The sequence below is a fragment of the Sminthopsis crassicaudata genome, chromosome 3, assembly GCF_048593235.1.
Source record: "Sminthopsis crassicaudata isolate SCR6 chromosome 3, ASM4859323v1, whole genome shotgun sequence".
Classification (NCBI taxonomy): Eukaryota; Metazoa; Chordata; class Mammalia; order Dasyuromorphia; family Dasyuridae; genus Sminthopsis; species Sminthopsis crassicaudata.
In genome coordinates, this window is record NC_133619.1 from 24,957,890 (window position 1) to 24,975,389 (window position 17,500).

General features: G+C 35.6%; 1 protein-coding gene across 1 annotated transcript in view; it reads right to left on the reverse strand.

Moving 5' to 3' along the window:
- The window catches only part of WDR49 (WD repeat domain 49), a 183,617-nt gene that overhangs the window by 104,204 nt on the left and 61,913 nt on the right, over positions 1–17,500 (reverse strand). Inside the window, 1 exon segment of the mRNA XM_074307675.1 lies at positions 2,009–2,179. Within this exon segment, the coding sequence (XP_074163776.1) occupies positions 2,009–2,179 (171 nt within the window).

Consider the following 17,500-nt stretch of genomic DNA (forward strand, 5'->3'; position numbering starts at 1 on the left):
TTGATCATCAACTGAAAGCAGATCCCTGAGAACCTACATTGATTAGACTTTGTCTTTAGATCCCCAGTGCTTATAATAATGACTGGTATACAGTTGGCACTTAATAAATACTTGTTGAATGAATGGATGAAATAACTATAACTGACTATATATTTTTTCAATTTCTTCATGCTTTCAGAGAACAGCCTAAATTTCTTATGTCCTACTAAAATGCCACTGTATGCCAACTGGCTAACTGGGAAGTGTGGAGATATTGTCTTTGACAAATGTCAGTTTATTTAAGGGCTACAAACTGCTGTCCTCATAATAGAGGGACCATAATGAAAGCTGAGCACCAGAGAGTTGATACTTCTGAATTATGGTGCTAGAGGAAAATTTTGAGAGTCTCTTGGACAGCAAGAAAAACAAATCAATCCTTAGAGAAATTAATTCAGGCTATTCACTGAAAGGTTAAATACTGAAGGAGAAGCTTAAACACTTTGTTCACATAATGAGACGATGGGACCCATTTGAAAAGACCTTAATTTTGGAAAGGATTGAAAGCAAAGATGAATGGTGGAGGATGAGATGAAGAGCTAGTATGATGGAAACAATGAACATGAATGTGGACATACTTCAAGAGATAGTGGAGAATAGAAAATCCTGGCTTTCTATAGTACATGAGGTTGCAACTGCACACCAACAAATGTTGCATAGTAGGTACAGTGCTGTATTGGAGTCAGTCAGGAATACCTGAATTAATATCCTGCCTCAGACACTTCCTAGCTGTGTGGTTGAACAAAACACTTAATTTTTCTTATCCTGTTTCCTTATCTATAAATGGGAATAATAGCAGTATCTACTTCATAGCATCATTGTGAAGGGGATAAAATAGAAAATATGTGTAAAAGGTGTTGCAAATCTTAAAGTCCTAATCAGATGTTAGGTATTATCAGATATTGGGTATTATTTTAGTTCTACATAATAGGCCCTGTAAAGATTATAATTTTCTTACAGGTGAAGAAACTGAGGTTCAAAAAAATGAAATGAATGTCCCAGACCACACAGTTAGACTTGATACAAACTTAGATCCCTTACTAATCTATTATATATATATAAACATATATATGTGTGTGCGTAATAATACAATAATATATAATATTATAATATATGTATATTATATTATATATTAAACATATATATTATATGACTTCATGACAAAGGATCTGGGTATTTTTAATATATATTTTGGCAAATACTTCAATATAGTTGTTTTCTTAGTAATACTATATAGAGTTCATTTTATTCATTTAAAAATATTATTCTGAGAAGAGCTCCCTAGGCTTCACAGACATAACCCAAGTCCACCTTTCTTTACCCTTATCCTCTGAAGAATCTACATTTCCAAGATCCATCAAGTAATTTCTGTAAAGTTAAACAATTAATGTTTGTAAATAAATTGGAGTTTCTGAGCCAAAATGCACAGATGTTATGAGAAAGCAAACACAATAAAAATTTCTCCAATGGCAACTTAAGGCAAAGAAAAGCCTGGGACTCTCTATGAGAGAGAAATTACATTCTGAAGATGGTGAGAAAAAAAAATTTAATTTGTATTTTAATGGAAAAAGCATATTTGTTTCAATGAAACATTTACCAGATAAGAAGGTTGCAAGACATCTTTTCCGTTCAAAACTTACTTTCTTTCAATTTATTACTCCAAAGTTGCTATTTATCAGGGTGAAGACTTCCCAGGAAGCAAAGACTCTCCAAATATAAGACCTGCAACTTTTATACCCAGAAAGTTTCCTGGTTCACTTTAATGACTTGCTTATCATTACAGAGCAGATTACTTTACACCTAGGCTTTGAATTCATGTCATCATGATTCCAAGCCTGGCCTTTTATAGATTATATTTCTCTGTTATTTTGTACTTGACCTTGACTTTATTTACAAATGTATTTGTAAAAATCTATCCCAGATTATCTCTTAATAAGGAGACCCTCTAATGATTATAATCTCTTTAACATACCAATTAAATTGAGGCGAGAGTGGTAGTCAAAAGTATGAATGCCCTGAGCAATGTTGAAGGATGTCTTCTTAATCCACTTCTGCTTGGATTTTTCCCTCCAAGCCAGTACCACTGTGTTCACATGGCTAGTTGTGCTGGAAATTATGGCATCTAAAGAAGCATCATAAATCACTAAGAACACAAAGGGGAAACAAGATTATGAACAGATTTCTCATGAGATAGCACAATTATTTCAGTCAAGAAGATTTTCTTACCTAAAGACTTTATATTTTAATAATTTATATTTTAAACTAGTCTCCAAGACAGAAGTCAGTAACTCAGAAACACATCTAGAGCAGGGCAGTAAAGACTTTGTCCAAGGTGCTGACACGGGTGATGTTTCATTTCTACTGAAGTCTGGGCAAAAAGAGCCCAAGTAAAAAAAAAGAAAAAAAAAAGATGGATTATGGGCACAAGCTCATCAAGGGAAGATAAGAACAAAGGGCTGTGTTGGCTGCTTCTCCTAGAACAATTGGATACATTGTTGGAATTGGATCCCAAACCTGCTTATTGCTGGGAAAGGCTTCTACAACCATGATCCTTGGAGTGCATGACTACCTCACTCTTAACTGTCCTCTGGATCCCTGTTCCACTTTTCTTGGTCACTGATTTTGATCTAAGTGAAAAAATTCCATTTATTGGTGCTTTGGACTGACAAACAACTTTGGCTGAGAAGCCACAAAAATCTTCAGGAGCATTTGCCCTGCTATGCTTCTGTGAAGGGAAAAGTTCCTTTCTGCTCTCTGATGGGAGTATGAGCAATTAGAAATTAGCAAAAAAAATTATTAGTTCATTCATTCAGCAAGCTAGCAACCCTCAATTCCATGGAGTTTCAAATGTAAAAGAACTCTCAAGATAATTTAATTCAATTTTTATTTACAAATTAGAAATTTAAGGTCCAAGAGATTAATTGACCATCCACGATATCTTGTGTGTTAAGAGGACTAGAACTTGAATCCAAATCCATTGGCTCCGAATCCAGTCTATCTTTCCTCAGTTTTCCAAAGTGAAAAAGCATGGTGGAAAGTACCAATCATCATAACAACCACACAGGATTCAGGAAACAGAGGTCTCCTGATTGATGATATTCTTGGATAATTTTACCCAAAGCAGATGTGATCAAACAAGAGCTCACAAGCCATCTGGTCCCCTCAGAATGAAAAGGTTGCTTTTACTCAGGTTTGTTAGCTCCAGATTTTTTGTGCAGCTGAGGTCCTGGATTCAGCTAGCATTCAGAAGTTCACCACTATCTTGGTCATAAATGCCTAATTTCTACTGATTCCCAAGAAATGGAAGGTCCATTTAGCCATAACCTGACCCACTTCCACTCCAGGTCATCTTCTTTTTTTTAATAATATATTTTTTATTTTAATTTTCAAAATAAATGCAAAGATAGTTTTCAACATTCACCCTTGCAAAACCTTGTGTTCCAAATGTTTCTCCCTCCCCTAGACAGTAAGTAATGCAATATATGATAAACACATGCCATTCTTCTATACGTATTTCCATATTTATCATGCTGCACAAGAAAAATAAGATAAAAAAAGAAAAAAGTGAGAAAAAACAAAAAGCAAAGCAATAAAAAAGGTAACAATTCTATGTTGCCATTCACTCCCACAATCCTCTTTCTAGATGCAGATGGATCTTTCCAACACAAGTCTATTGGAATTGGTCTGAATTACCTCATTGTTGAAAAGAGCTACATCTATCCGAATTGATAGACATATAATAATATTGCTGTGTACAGTGTGCTCTTGGTTCTACTAACTTCATTTAGCATTATTTCATGTAAATCTCTCCAGGCCTTTCTGAAATAATCCTGCTGATAGTTTCTTATAGAACAATAATATTCAAGTACATTCATATAACATAACTTATTCAGCCATTCCCCAAGTGATAGCTAGCTATTCAGTTTCCAGTTTCTTAACACTACAAAAAGAACATCTACATTTTTGCACATGTGGATCATTTTCCCTTTTTTTATGATTTTTTTTTAGCATAAAGGCCCAGTAGACACTGCTGGATAAAAAGATATGCACAGTTTAATAGCCCTTTGGGTATACTTCCATATTGCTCTCCAGAATAGTTGGATCAATTCACAACTCCACCAATAATGTATTAGTATACCAGTTTCTTCACATCCTTCCACCATTTATCATTATCTTTTCCTGTCATTTAGCCAATCTAAGACATATACCTCAGAGTTGTCTCAATTTGAATTTCTCTGATCAATAGTGATTTAGAGCATTTTATATGACTAGAAATTAATTTCTTCATCTGAAAATTGTCCATATTCTTTAACAATTTATCAGTAGGAGTATGGCTTTTATTCTTATAAATTTGAATCAATTCTCTATATATTTTAGAAATGAGGCCTTTATCAGAAGACTTAGATGTAATTTATTTCCAATTTTCTGCTTCCCTTCTAATCTTATCTGAATTGGCTTTGTTTGTACAAAAACTTTTAAAAATTTATTATAATAAAATTTATCCATTTTGCATTTCATAATGTACTCTAGTTCTCTTTGACCAAAATTATTCCCTTCTCCACAGATCTGAAAAATAGACTAATCTATGTTATATAAAGTAATTTCTTTGCAGTTTGACTGGTATGGCACTGAAAAAATAGATTAATTTAGCTAGAATTATCATTTTTATTACATTAGCTCAGACTACTTATGAGCACTTGATATTTTTTATTGTATTAGCTCAGCCTACCTATCAGCACTTGATATTTTTCCAATTGTTTAGATCTGGCTGAGTTTAGATTCCAACTATTTAGACTGAACTGTTAAGGTCTTTGTGTGGAAAGTGTTTTGTAATTGTGTCCATATAGTTCCTGACTTTATGTTGGCAGGTAGTCACCCAAATATTTTATATTATCTATAAATATTTTAAATGGAATTCTCTTTGTATCTCTTGCTTCTGGACTTTGTTGGTGACATATAGAAATGCTGATGATTTGTCTGGATTTATTTTGTATCTTGCAATTTTGCTGAAGTTAATTGGTTCTAGTAGTTTTTAGTTGATAAGTATACAATCATATCATCTGCAAAGAGTCATAATTTTGTTTCCTTGTGACCTACTCTAATGCCTTTAACTTTCTTTTCTTCTCTTATCGCTAAAGCTAACATTTCTAATACAATATTGAATAGTTATGATGATAGTGGGCAACCTTCTTTCATCCCTGATCTTATTGGGAATGCTTCTAGTTTATCCCCATTACATATGATGCTTGCTAATGGTTTTAGATAAAGTCAAATTGGCTGTGGGATTCTAGGTAAGTTATTGAACTCCTAGATCTGGAGGCAGCTCTCCAAGAATAGAAATTATACAGAAGTTGCCAAACTGCATTAATAAAGGAAGTTTCCTTACATCAGAATCCCCTAGATCAGTGAAATCATCAGGGTAGCTCCTTTGTTGATCAGCCATTTTTTTCAGTCCTGTCCAATTCTTCATGACTCCCTTTGGGGTTTTCTTGGTAAAAATAATAGAATTTGCCATTTCCTTTTCCTGCTCGTTTTTACATAAGTGGAACTGAAGACAAACAGAGTTAAGTTATTTGCCCGAGTTCGCAGCTAGCATCTGAGGTTAGATTTAAACTCAGGAAGCTGATGGTTTATCTACAGTACCATGTGGCTGCCTAAATGTAGCCCCTATTTCTATCCTAAAGATAAACAAATACTTCAGTCATATATCATCCAGTTCTTTATCAGTAAGTACATCAATTGTGGAGCCACCTTATCCCAAATCAAGATATCCTTCGAATTCCTTCCATTGAAAGCTGAGTTCAAGGAAGACCCTACCCCACAATATCCACTGTGATGACAAAGATTCTGCAATTTGGGTCTTTCAGGGGATGAAGCCAATGGTTGTTGCAGCCTGACTCAGGAAAGAGAACAGTATACATTGCAGCCATATCATTATCACTGCACATCTGTGGAAATGTCATCAAGTCATTATGGCACGATACAGACAAGTCAGAGGGATCCAAGCAGTTACTGTGATGCATTCTGGCTTTAGCTTCTGCTATAATCTACTCTCATGAAGCCATCAGGGAAAGCCATGGAAAATGAGAGTTGGGTGACAATTCAAAGCAGGCCTTGAGATGAGGAGCTGCAGGTACTCCCAGTACATTGGAGAGGCTGCCAGGCTGCTGCAGGGAGCTCCACCTTTTTGATGGATTTTTATTTTCCTGAGCTAGAGCTTATAATGTATTAAATTATGGTGTGTCTCATTTTCCTGGGGCTGTCTAGCTAAAAGGTGACCATAATGCCATTTCCTTAAAATCAAATTATCTGATACACAAAACTGTTTGCTTAACTTCTTCAAGAAGGGAAGCAGAGCCAAAGGTTAAGCATGCAAATGACTTAAGTACAAATCCACAAGCAATAGAAACAACAATGACTCATTTATAGTCTTTGCATATATTAGCTTGCTTTCTCACAGCCATCCAGTTAGGGAAGCACCTAAAATCATTATCATTTCTAGTTGACAGATTAGGTCGCTGAAGTTCAGAAAGGTTAACCTAAAAGAACCAGGTGTGACAACTGATAGAAAAAAGTTATTATAATTTTACTTGGAAGACAAATTTTTATTCTATCTACAGTAGCCTTTCAGATTAAAAAATACATTGGAAGTAAAAATTGTTATTCTATCTATATTAACCTTTCAGATTAAAAAATATATTATGGTCAAATGGCACAGCTTGGTTCTCAAAGATATTCCTAAATTCTGGTTCTTTTATTAAGAGATTTTGAAGTGGCCACAAAAGGTAAAAAGCATTAGGGGCAAAATCTGAATACAGATCTTCCTGGTTTAGAGCGTGTAATAATCTTAGAGGTCCTTTAGTACAAATCCTTCATTTTACAGATGAAGAAACTGAGACTTTGAGAGAGTAAAGTGTCTTGAGTAAGCATGTAACAGCTAATGAGCTTAGGAGACAGCATTTGAAAGCAGATTTTCTTGACTCCTCTGTCTGACATCCATTAGATCATTGAGATAATACATTTATAAAACTAGACCAGATCTTAAAGAACATCTCATTCAAATCTCTTATTTTATAGATGAGGAAAGTGAAATCCAGAGAATTAGTCCAAATCAATAGTAAATACTTGATCCAGGATTTGAACAAAGATCCTTAGAGAGACTCCAAGTTTGAGACACTACAGAGTTTGCAACTCTATCTCTTCAATGTGTGAAAAGAAATAACTGCTAAGTCCAGTAATAAGATTCCATATTTAGAACTAGAAGTTTCCTTAAAGATCATCTCCTGCAACCCTTTATTTGGCTGCTGGGAAACTGGATTTCAGAGTACAAAATTTGCCAATGAGTCAATGGATAAACCCAAACTATAATTTTAGGATCATAATTAAAGGATGGGGAAGGTTGAAAGTTGATCTTATGTCTGGACAAATCAAATCAGCTAAACCTGAGCAAATGCACTTGGATAATGGAGCATGTGAGACTAATTGCCAAATCTCTATTAACTGTTTGAAGGATGACCCTTCCCAACTATTCTGTGCTGGCTCCATTGGTGAGTATGGACAAAGAAGGGGAAGTGAATTGTGTGGGTGGAGTAAGAGGAGGAAATTGAGGCATTCTCCTGGCTGTGGAGAGAGAGGAAGGAGGTGTGGAGATTGCTAGATCTAATCCCCTGCCCTAGACCTCAAAAGACCAAGAATAAAGACTTTTGTTTATCCTCACTCCAGCTGATTTATGGGAAGATAGAGTTCCAGCAGCAAGCATTTATGAAGTACCTACTATGTATCAGACATTGGTCACTTGAACTCTACCTTCAACCTTGTTTTGGCTCTTAGAGTGTGACTATTTGAAGGGAAAAAATGAAAGGAAGGAAAAGTACTTGTAATTTCCCAGTTTTCTCTAGTGCCCTGGGAGAACTTTAATACTTACTCATCTAATTCAGTGTTACAGCAATTAGTTATCTTTAAAAAGCTCTTTGAAGATGAAAAGTGTTACCTGAAAAGGAAGCATGGCTTTAAGAGCATTTACAGAAAAAGAGAGCAAGACAATTCCCTTTGAGAAATCCTAAACCAGCCCTAGAAATGATAAAGGAGGAAGGAATGAGGGTGGGGCATTTTTAATCTAATCATTCAGCTTGGTTTTTGGTTTGGGATTTTTTTAAATCAAATTTATTTCTTTCTGGGTGGGGCAAGGCAAAGGTTACATCTTGTTTTTTAGAAAGAAAAAAAAAAAGCATCACATTGCCTCCAGCTTCCCTTGATGCTCTTTTGTGTGAAATATCTTATTCCCCAACTTCATCCTCTATTTTGAAGTGTAAGGCTCATTCCCTGCTGGACCACCTTGTGCTTCTTTCCCACACTGAGCTCAAAGAGTTTTCAAAGAGAACTCTACCATCAGAGGACTATGCAGAAAATGAGATCAAAGAGTTCTCAGCCTCTGGTCCATTCTTCAGCTTAATCCAAATGCACCCATCAAAAAAAAAAAAAAAAAAGACAACTCACTGGGCCTATTTTTACAATGAATCCATGATTAATATTATTATTTCCTAAAACACTGAGAGAGTTTATTTCCTAATATCCAGAATGCACCAAAGAGATGATTCTTATTTTAGCTCATATTAAAACATAAATTCCAGGTGGGGATTTCAATAAGCAACTTCTAATAATCATCCTTCTGACTGGGGACAGGCTAGTTTTAACTGGTTACAACATAGAGAAAATAACAGCAACAAAAGCAGCATGGTCTAACTCAAGAAGGATGGCTAAGAAATAGAAAAGGGAGCCCATTTTTATTGTATAATTATTTCTTATATAACAACCTAGGTTTGGGGAGGATTATGGGAAAACTGCCGAGTAAATTGGTAAATTTCAAACTATCCAGATTTCTCTCACAAACAAAACAAATTTGAGCCTCAGAGTGAATATAAATGAGTGAAAAACCAAGAAGACTTGGGGCAGAACAGAGGTCCTCCTGGGGACAACCTGAGAAGACTCATAGAAAAACTGTAGGCCAGGGACCTCCAGGCTAACTTCCCAGGAACACCAAGTGGAGTTCTGGGGTAAGTCCTGAGTGTGGTTGTAGCCTCAGCAGGAATCACAGAAACTTTCTTCTCTTGAATTGTATGAGGAGTCTGGAGTTTATCTGAAAGCTGTTACCACAAAAAGAACCTTGACATTATAATGCAAGAAATAATCCAAGAAAATTGTCCTACAAGAGAATAGGAATAGGAAAAATCCACCAATCACCACCTTCAAAGAGATCTTTGAGTAAAACACACAGGAATATTATTGCCAAATTTTGAAATCCCCAAATCAAAAAAAAAAAAAAAAAAAATTGTAAGAAACAAGAAAAAAATTAAACATTCTGAAGCTACAATTAGAATTGTACAAGACTTATCAGGAGCCATTATAAGAGACCATAGAAACCGAAATCATCTATCAAAAATCAAAAGAACTAGTTTAATAGCCAAAAATATTATGTCCAGGAAAATTACTCATAATATTGAATGAGAAAAAATCCAACACAGAGATTTTCAGGACTTTCTGTCAACCAAACTGAAACTCAATGGAAAAATTAACATATAAAAGCCAATATCACAGATCAACTTCAAGGAACTTAGCAAAGATAAATTGTGCTTTTTTTTTTTTTTTTTTTTTTACCATATGTTTAAGATTGACATCAGCAATTAAGTAGCTCAAAAGAAAGATAGGGGAAGAATTAAGGTAAAAATAGTAATTGTGTTATACAAATGATAGGGGCCCATAATTCTGAAAACCTACTCATATTGGGAACAGATTAGTCAGTACTGCATATATACCATGAAGGGTAGAGCATCCTCCAACATCTATAAAGAAATAAGATGGGAGGGATGGGCTGAGGGAGAATCAAGGTGGGGGGAGGAGAAGAGAAGGGAGAAATCTATGGGTGATGGGAAGTTAAGTTATTGCAAGACAAGCTAAGGAGCAGAATGAAAGAGTTAACAGAGATAGAAAAGATATGTGTATATGGGAAAAGAAGTCTGAGATATGTGTATATTTGTGTGTGTAAATATTTATATATATATATTATATTATTATATATTATATATAATATATATTTTGTATTTATATTTTATATTATATACATAATTATATTATATAATATTATGTGTGTATTTGTGTGTGTGTGTATATATATATGTATATATATATATATATATATATACATATATATATATATATATATATATATATATATATATATATATATATATATATATACATATTCTTGCTTAACTATACTATGCTTGGGGGAGGTGAAAGGGATGAAAGGAGAAAAAAAGAATAAAAAATGTGCCCAGCAGAGAACAAAAAAACAACCTACAAGGATGGTAAGAAAAGATGGACATTCATGAATATAATATCTTCTATTACTATATATCTTTTCTTGAAGTGGCAATCTATTGTTATACATTTTGACTCATCTCTTATGTCCTGCTGGGCACATGACAATGTTATGTTTTGTTTTGTTTTTGTTTTTCTTTTATGTTTTTCTTTTGTTTTATTCTTTTTTAAATAAAATAATATTTTTTTAAAAAAGAGTAAGGACCGTAATAAAGAGCTTTAAAGTTGTGGGGGCGGGGGAAAATGGTAGGTTTGGAGTCAACAGAGTTACAATACTTGCTTCACCATTTTCAGTTGTATGATCTTGAGCAAATCACTTGAGTTTCAATTCAGCAAGTTTTTATTAAGCATTAATTATGCATCTAGTACCATGAGAAGCACTAGAAATACAAAAATAAAAATGAAACTGTTCCTACCCCTCAAAAGACTAGCATTCTGCGAGAAAACAGCATCAATCCGACCAGAGCAAAATACATAAAAAACTAAGCTTAATGTATGGAAGATCCTAATAGCTACAAACCAGAAAGACACCCTGATCCTAATAGCTATAATCCAGAAAGGTCCTCTGACTTTAAGAGCTATAATTTAGAAAGGTCTCTTATTGAAGGTGATATTTGAGCAGACCCTAGGAGGATACAGGAATTTCAAGAAGGAAAGATGAGGAGGAACATGTTACAGTGTTGGAAATGGAGGTGGGGTTGCTTTACAAAATGGGCACAGAGAAAGGCTATTTGTGGAATATCATGTAAAGAACACTGAATTAGCCAGTGTGGTGGTAATATAAAGTGTGTAAAGTGAAACAATATGAAATCAGTAAGGAGAACAAAAAAGCATTTACTATCTCCTGGGCAAAATTTGGAACCAGATCATGAAGGGCCTCCATTGTAAAATAGTTTTTATTTTACCCTAGTGAACACAAGAAAGCATGGAAATTTCTTTAGCAAGTGAATGACATGATCAGACATTTGTAATAAAAATCTGGTAATTATAAGAGCAATGGTTTAAAACCTGGAGAGACAAAAATAAGGGACTACCATAGAAGGTAAAGCAACAGTCTGCACTGGAGATGAAGAAAGCATGAAAAAGAATAATAATTCCCCATCACTCTGCCTTTGCCCAGGAACACACTAATTTTGAGCACTGGATATACATCTTAGGAAGGGATGCATTTCAACCCTACTACAGACTACCTGTATTGTAAAAAGAATACTGGCTCTGGAGTCAAAAGTCCTTGGGTTCAGATCTGATGCTCACAATCTTTGTGGCTTTGGACAAGTCCTGACTAAATTTCTCTAGACTGCAGGACAACAAAGTAGCCTAATAAAATCAGGAAGCCTTGAGTTCAAATTCAGCCTGACACGTATTTAACTACGTAACCTTTGCTTGCTTTTGTTTCCTCAATTGTGAAACTGGGATAATAATAGCACCGATTACCCACTGTTGTTGTAAGGATCAAATGAGTTTATAATTGTAAGATTCCTGGAGCATAGTAAAAGCTATATCAATATCATTGTTGATGCTGCTGCTGCTGTTAACTAAAATGAATGGAATGGATTTGATGGCCCCTGACATCCCTCCCAGTTCCAGAGTTATGATCTTATGACTTCATTGGGACTTAGTTTCTTTATATGCAAAATAAAGTGGTCAGAGTAGAAGACAGAATTCCTTGGTTCCTTTTGAGTTACGTCTATAATCCTATAACCAAGAGCAAGTCATGTAACCTCTCCATGTTGCATTTAACTCCCTAAGGCATATATACTAATTTACAGATGGGTTACTGATCAGCCTAGTTATTTCAATGATTAAATATTAGATACATGACATAATGATAAACAGGCAAAAAATTAGCAAAGATTTCTCTTCCATGATTCTAAACAGTAGTCTGAATTCTATCCATCCGTATAAATTTTCTCTAATCAGATGTTTTCCATGTGGAAACTAACCTATCTCTTCTTTATATTATTTCAACCAGTGATATCAGCCTCACATAAAAATAGATCCCAAGCATATTGACTTCGAAAACTACAATTTAATATTATCTATATCGTATTGTATTTTTATCTATCTTATTAAATATTTACCAATTACATTTAAATCTCTTACGGGTCACTCAGGAGTTTTGTTGTCCTCTTGAAATTATCAGTCCAGGATTTTAACATCTCTCTCTTAAATCACCTTGCCTTTTTCTCCTTTGCACTTATATCCTTTCTCATTTTATTGTTTCCAGTGTCTATGCCTTTTCTCTCCTATTAGATTGTCAGCTCCTTGGGATTGTCAGGTATGTGTCCCACTGTCATTATGTCCTGATACGGCATCTTGTCTGTAATGCATTTTAAAATGTTTAATGATTTTATTTAGTAACCTGATATCTATATATTGAGTTCTTCCTTAAAATTTCAGAGCTTTTTTCTTCCATTAATTCATCCTCATCTTCAAAGAGCCAAAATAAAATATTTACTAAAATTTTCCCTCCGCACATTTTCTGCTACCTCCTACTGAGAAGGAAATTAAGAAAAATATATTGTCTGTATAATTCACAGTCAGAGTCACAGGTTTGCCAAATGGGAAGGAACCTCAGAGGCATTAAGTCCAATCTACACGTAAGCAACACTTTCTTCTGTGACGTGATAAGTGGTCATTCAGTCTTTGGCTACCGGCTTCCAGGAAGAGAAAAACCTATTACCTCCCATTTGGAGACTACTTTGTTAGGAAGTTTTCCCTGATATCAAGCCTAAATCTGCCTCTTGGAAACTTCTACCTATTTATTGTTCTTGGCTCTGTCTCCCAAGATGAACCCCAAATTAGAAGTCTAGTTGCTCTTCTATGTCTCAATCCCTTGACTAATCATGAATTGAGCAATGAACCTTTATTAAGCATCTACCATATGCTAGGCACTATTCCAAGCTTCCCTCAGTGCTACTTCCAGCCAGTTATTGAACCATAAAATCATATGTTTAGAAAGAGAAGGGAACATAGACATCATCTAGTCTTACTCTATTTCTGTAAAGATGAAGAAACTTAGGGTCAGAGAAGTTGAGTATTTTGTCCAAGATTACACAGTGTTAGGATTGAGATTTGAACCCAGATCCTCTGATTTCATATACTGTCCATTTTTCCACTGTATCTTGCTATCTCTGTCTTTTCTTCGGACTCAATGTCTCCAATCCTCTTTATCCAAAACAGTACAATGAGACAACCACTTCTTTATCCATACTGCATTTCATCTTATTAGATTCAGCCCAAATTCTGATCTTCCAGGTTTTTGCTGAGTACTCATCCCTTTTGCCTTTCCTTTAAGGAGAACAAGAAGCAAATGGGCCAGAATTGGCAACTTCATGGTACCTGTTCCCTTTCACAAACTAAATTCCAGCCAAACTGTTTACTGGGTTTCAGTCATATCCAATTCTTTGTGCCTCCCTTTGGGGTTTTCTTGGTAGAAATACTGGAGTGGTTGGACATTTCCTCCTTCAGCTCATTTTACAAATGAGGAAACTGAGGAAAACAGGATTAAGTCACTTGCCCAGGGTCACTACTTACACTACTTAGTATTCGATACTGAATTTGAGCTCAGAAAGATGAATTTTTTTGACTCTAGTCTTGATGTTCTATCTACTGAGCCACCTAGCTGCGCATAACCACACTGTACTAGTCACTATCCCTGAACTTAGATGCATTTATATTCACTGGAATGTCCCATATCTGGAGTTCCTTTCTCACCTGTAACTCCCAGAATCCTTGTCTTCTTGAATCAGCTCTGCTATCATTTTTTGCATGAAACTTTCTCTAATCTCTCTCCTCAATTTTCTTCTTACACAAACACATGTACGTATTTTATCCCCATTCAGAGGATGAATTCTCTTTGAGAGCAAGAGTTGGTTTCTCTTTGTTATTGTATTTGGAGAGTCTAGCCCAGTGTTTTGTATGTAGCATGAGCTTAATTATTTTTGAAGAGCACAGAATTTAAAACTGAAAAGCCTCCTTCAACATCATCTAATCTGATGCTCTCATTTTTATAGATGAGGAAACTGAGGCGCATAGAAATTGAGCGACATCATAGGACATGGAGGTCACTGAGTAGCAGAGCTGAGATTCAAATCCAGAGGGTCTAATGGCATATCCAGGTTCTTGCCTCTATACCATGATGCCCATTTGAAATAGGATTGAGAACATGTAGATACTTGTTGGTAACGACAGAAAAAATTGCAGTAAAAAAACATAATTAACCTGAATATTGTCAAGGCAGACAAGTATCAAATTAAAACAACGGCCAAATGCAACTCATTTCTTGGAATAAGAAAAGGGTGGATTTCTGGGTAGGAGAATAAACCAATACTTGCTTTTTCCCCTCTTCCTTATTCATTGTCCCTCCCTCTATCTCCTAAAATAAATTTACAAGACTGTCATTGGGAAAATAATTTGTTTCAACCTTGAAATATTAACTTTGGGGTGGAGGGGATGTGGTGAGCCACAGCTAGGGAATTTTATTTGGGTCTTCTTCCCAAAGATACTCAAACCACAAATCTGAAACTTGAAAGAAAAAGATGCACTCTTCTTCATGTTTTTTCCTTCCCTCCCATTTAAGATCAGACTTTCAGGATCCTATCCCCAGCCCTAGAGGAAGAATTCAGTGAAAAGGATCCTAGAGAGATAAGGAAATGTTCCTTTAGCTAGTCAGAACTCCCAGTCAAATCCATAGAATATGGCAGGGTTGTAAAATTTCAGGAAGGGACAAAGATATTTGCCACCAATTTAGGAGATTAGGACATGTTCTGAAAAGTCCAGGGCTTTGGGACTAACCAAGAAGCATCAACAATTTCAGACCAAAAGCCCCAAACCGAACCTGTTGGTGAGGTAATACAAGCCACTGGAAGCTATCCCTGGGTACTTGCTCACACATGACCCCATCTTTGGCTCCTCTACTTTTCTAGCACAGTTTGATTAGGTACAGCTAGGTGGCTCAGTTGACAATGTTTTGCTTGTCAACAATCATCACTTGTCTTGCTCACTAACCTAGTCTTGATTTTCAGACAGGGAATAACATATACTCCAATCTTGCTGTGACTTCCAGTCTCATCTCAGACCAAGCCTTTAGTTTTCCTCTCAGTCCCTTCCCCCCAAATCTCCAGGAGCAGCTCAGTCTCAATCCCTGCTTTTTTAGGCACATCCTTAGTTAAATCTCTCTGGCATTCCACTCCATCACAGCTGCTCCCCACAGATTACGTCTCCTTCTCCATTTAGTAGCCTTTATAGACTTATCCTTTGTGTGCTTGTGCTTTAATTTTTTTCCCTTTATTTCCTCCAGGAATACGCTTTTCCCAAAATGTAACTCTGAACTTTTAGGAAATTTAATTTGATATTTTTTTCAATCCTTTAAGCAATCTGTTCTTGAAGTATTTTTTCTTCAAATCCATTCAGTATCAGATCTAAGATTTTTAACATTGAAAGACAAAGGCATATTTTTTTTTCAGAATACAATATAGTCCAGTGGAGGAGCTTTATAGAAAATGTTAACAAATAGGCTAAATAAAGGCAAGATGAATGGAAGGGGCAAATGTTTAGATCATGATAAACTCTCACACACAGATTCAAAGTAATCTAGCCATTAGGACCACTTACTTTTATCTCCTATTGTTGTATTCTGACTTAGAAATTTAGTATAAACCAGACAAACCTACTGAATTTCCCCTGCCTCTTCGTCTTCACAAATATTCTTTTCCCTGAGTGGTCTGCCTTTCCTCCTCCTCTTTTTCCTTCTTTTTTCCTTGGCTAAGCCCACCTAGTCACTCCATTCCTTCCCAAATCCCAACAATCACACATGGTGACAGACCATCCAGCTGGACAATGAGTACATGTTCCCAAGTCTGTTTGGGAATGATTCCCACTTCTTGGAATGTGTTGGCCCCAACTGGCATTTTTCTCAAGGGCAGGAAGCCCATTTTCCTATCCCTCTTGATAATCTCATAACTCCTAAGCCAGTGCTCTGCGTACAGCAGCACCTGACAAAGGACTTCTTGTTCACTGAACAATACTAAGTACAAGTAATAGAAGCGACTAATGTGCTAATGGTGATGGTAGTTTACAAAATACCCATAATAACTAAACTATTATGGAGATCTTGTAAACCTGGAGACAGTGTGGTCTAATGATAAGAACACTGACTCTGTAGCCTGAGCATCTGATTTCAACTGCTGTTTCTGATGCTGTGTGACTCCTAATGTCCTCTTTTCTCACACACTTTCCTTCCCAAGGGATCCTGGACCATACTTATCAGATTTCGAGTTAAATCAGGCAGCACCACAGGGCTATTCCAGTTCTGGAGTCATGGATGCTTTAAGTATGAGATGAACAAACAGAATAATTTTGATCATATATGATGCACAATATAAAACATTCAGGTATTATTAATATACAGTAAATATTAAAATTGTATCCTATTCTGGTCTCGCTCACTACATACTGACTAGTCAGGGTAGTAGATCAGTTTATAAGCAGCTAGTATAAAGTGGCAGTAATAGGAAATAAAATTGGTAAGGCAACATAGAGATCCTGTACAGAAGATCAAAAGATTAAAATTGGTGACCTGTATCATATATTTACAAAAAAAACTCATATCCACATAATATGTGAAGCCATCTAGACTTTGCTGTCAGGGCCTCTGGGATCCGTGATGTGTACTTTTCAGATAAGTTCCAAACATCTGCAGTAAGACCGGCAGAACACCAAATGCTGCTGATAACTTTGAGGGGACAAGGTTATGTTAACTTGAAAGGTTTTTTTGATGTAGATATGTTATACTGACAACTTTGAGATGTATGGATATGTTAGGGAACTAATCCCATGGTGACATGGATAAAAGTCACTCTGATTTCCTGAGAAAATAAAATTAAATTAAAATTAAAATGAATCTCCTAAATCCCTACTCCCATTCAGTACTCTTTAATCTCCATCAATTTATGCTGCTGATTTTTCATGAGCTCGTTTGCAAGTTTCTTGGCAAAGATACTGGAGAGATTTACCATTTCCACATCCAGCTTATTTTACAGAAGAAGAAACTGAGGTAAACAGAGTAAAGTAGCTTGTCCAGGGT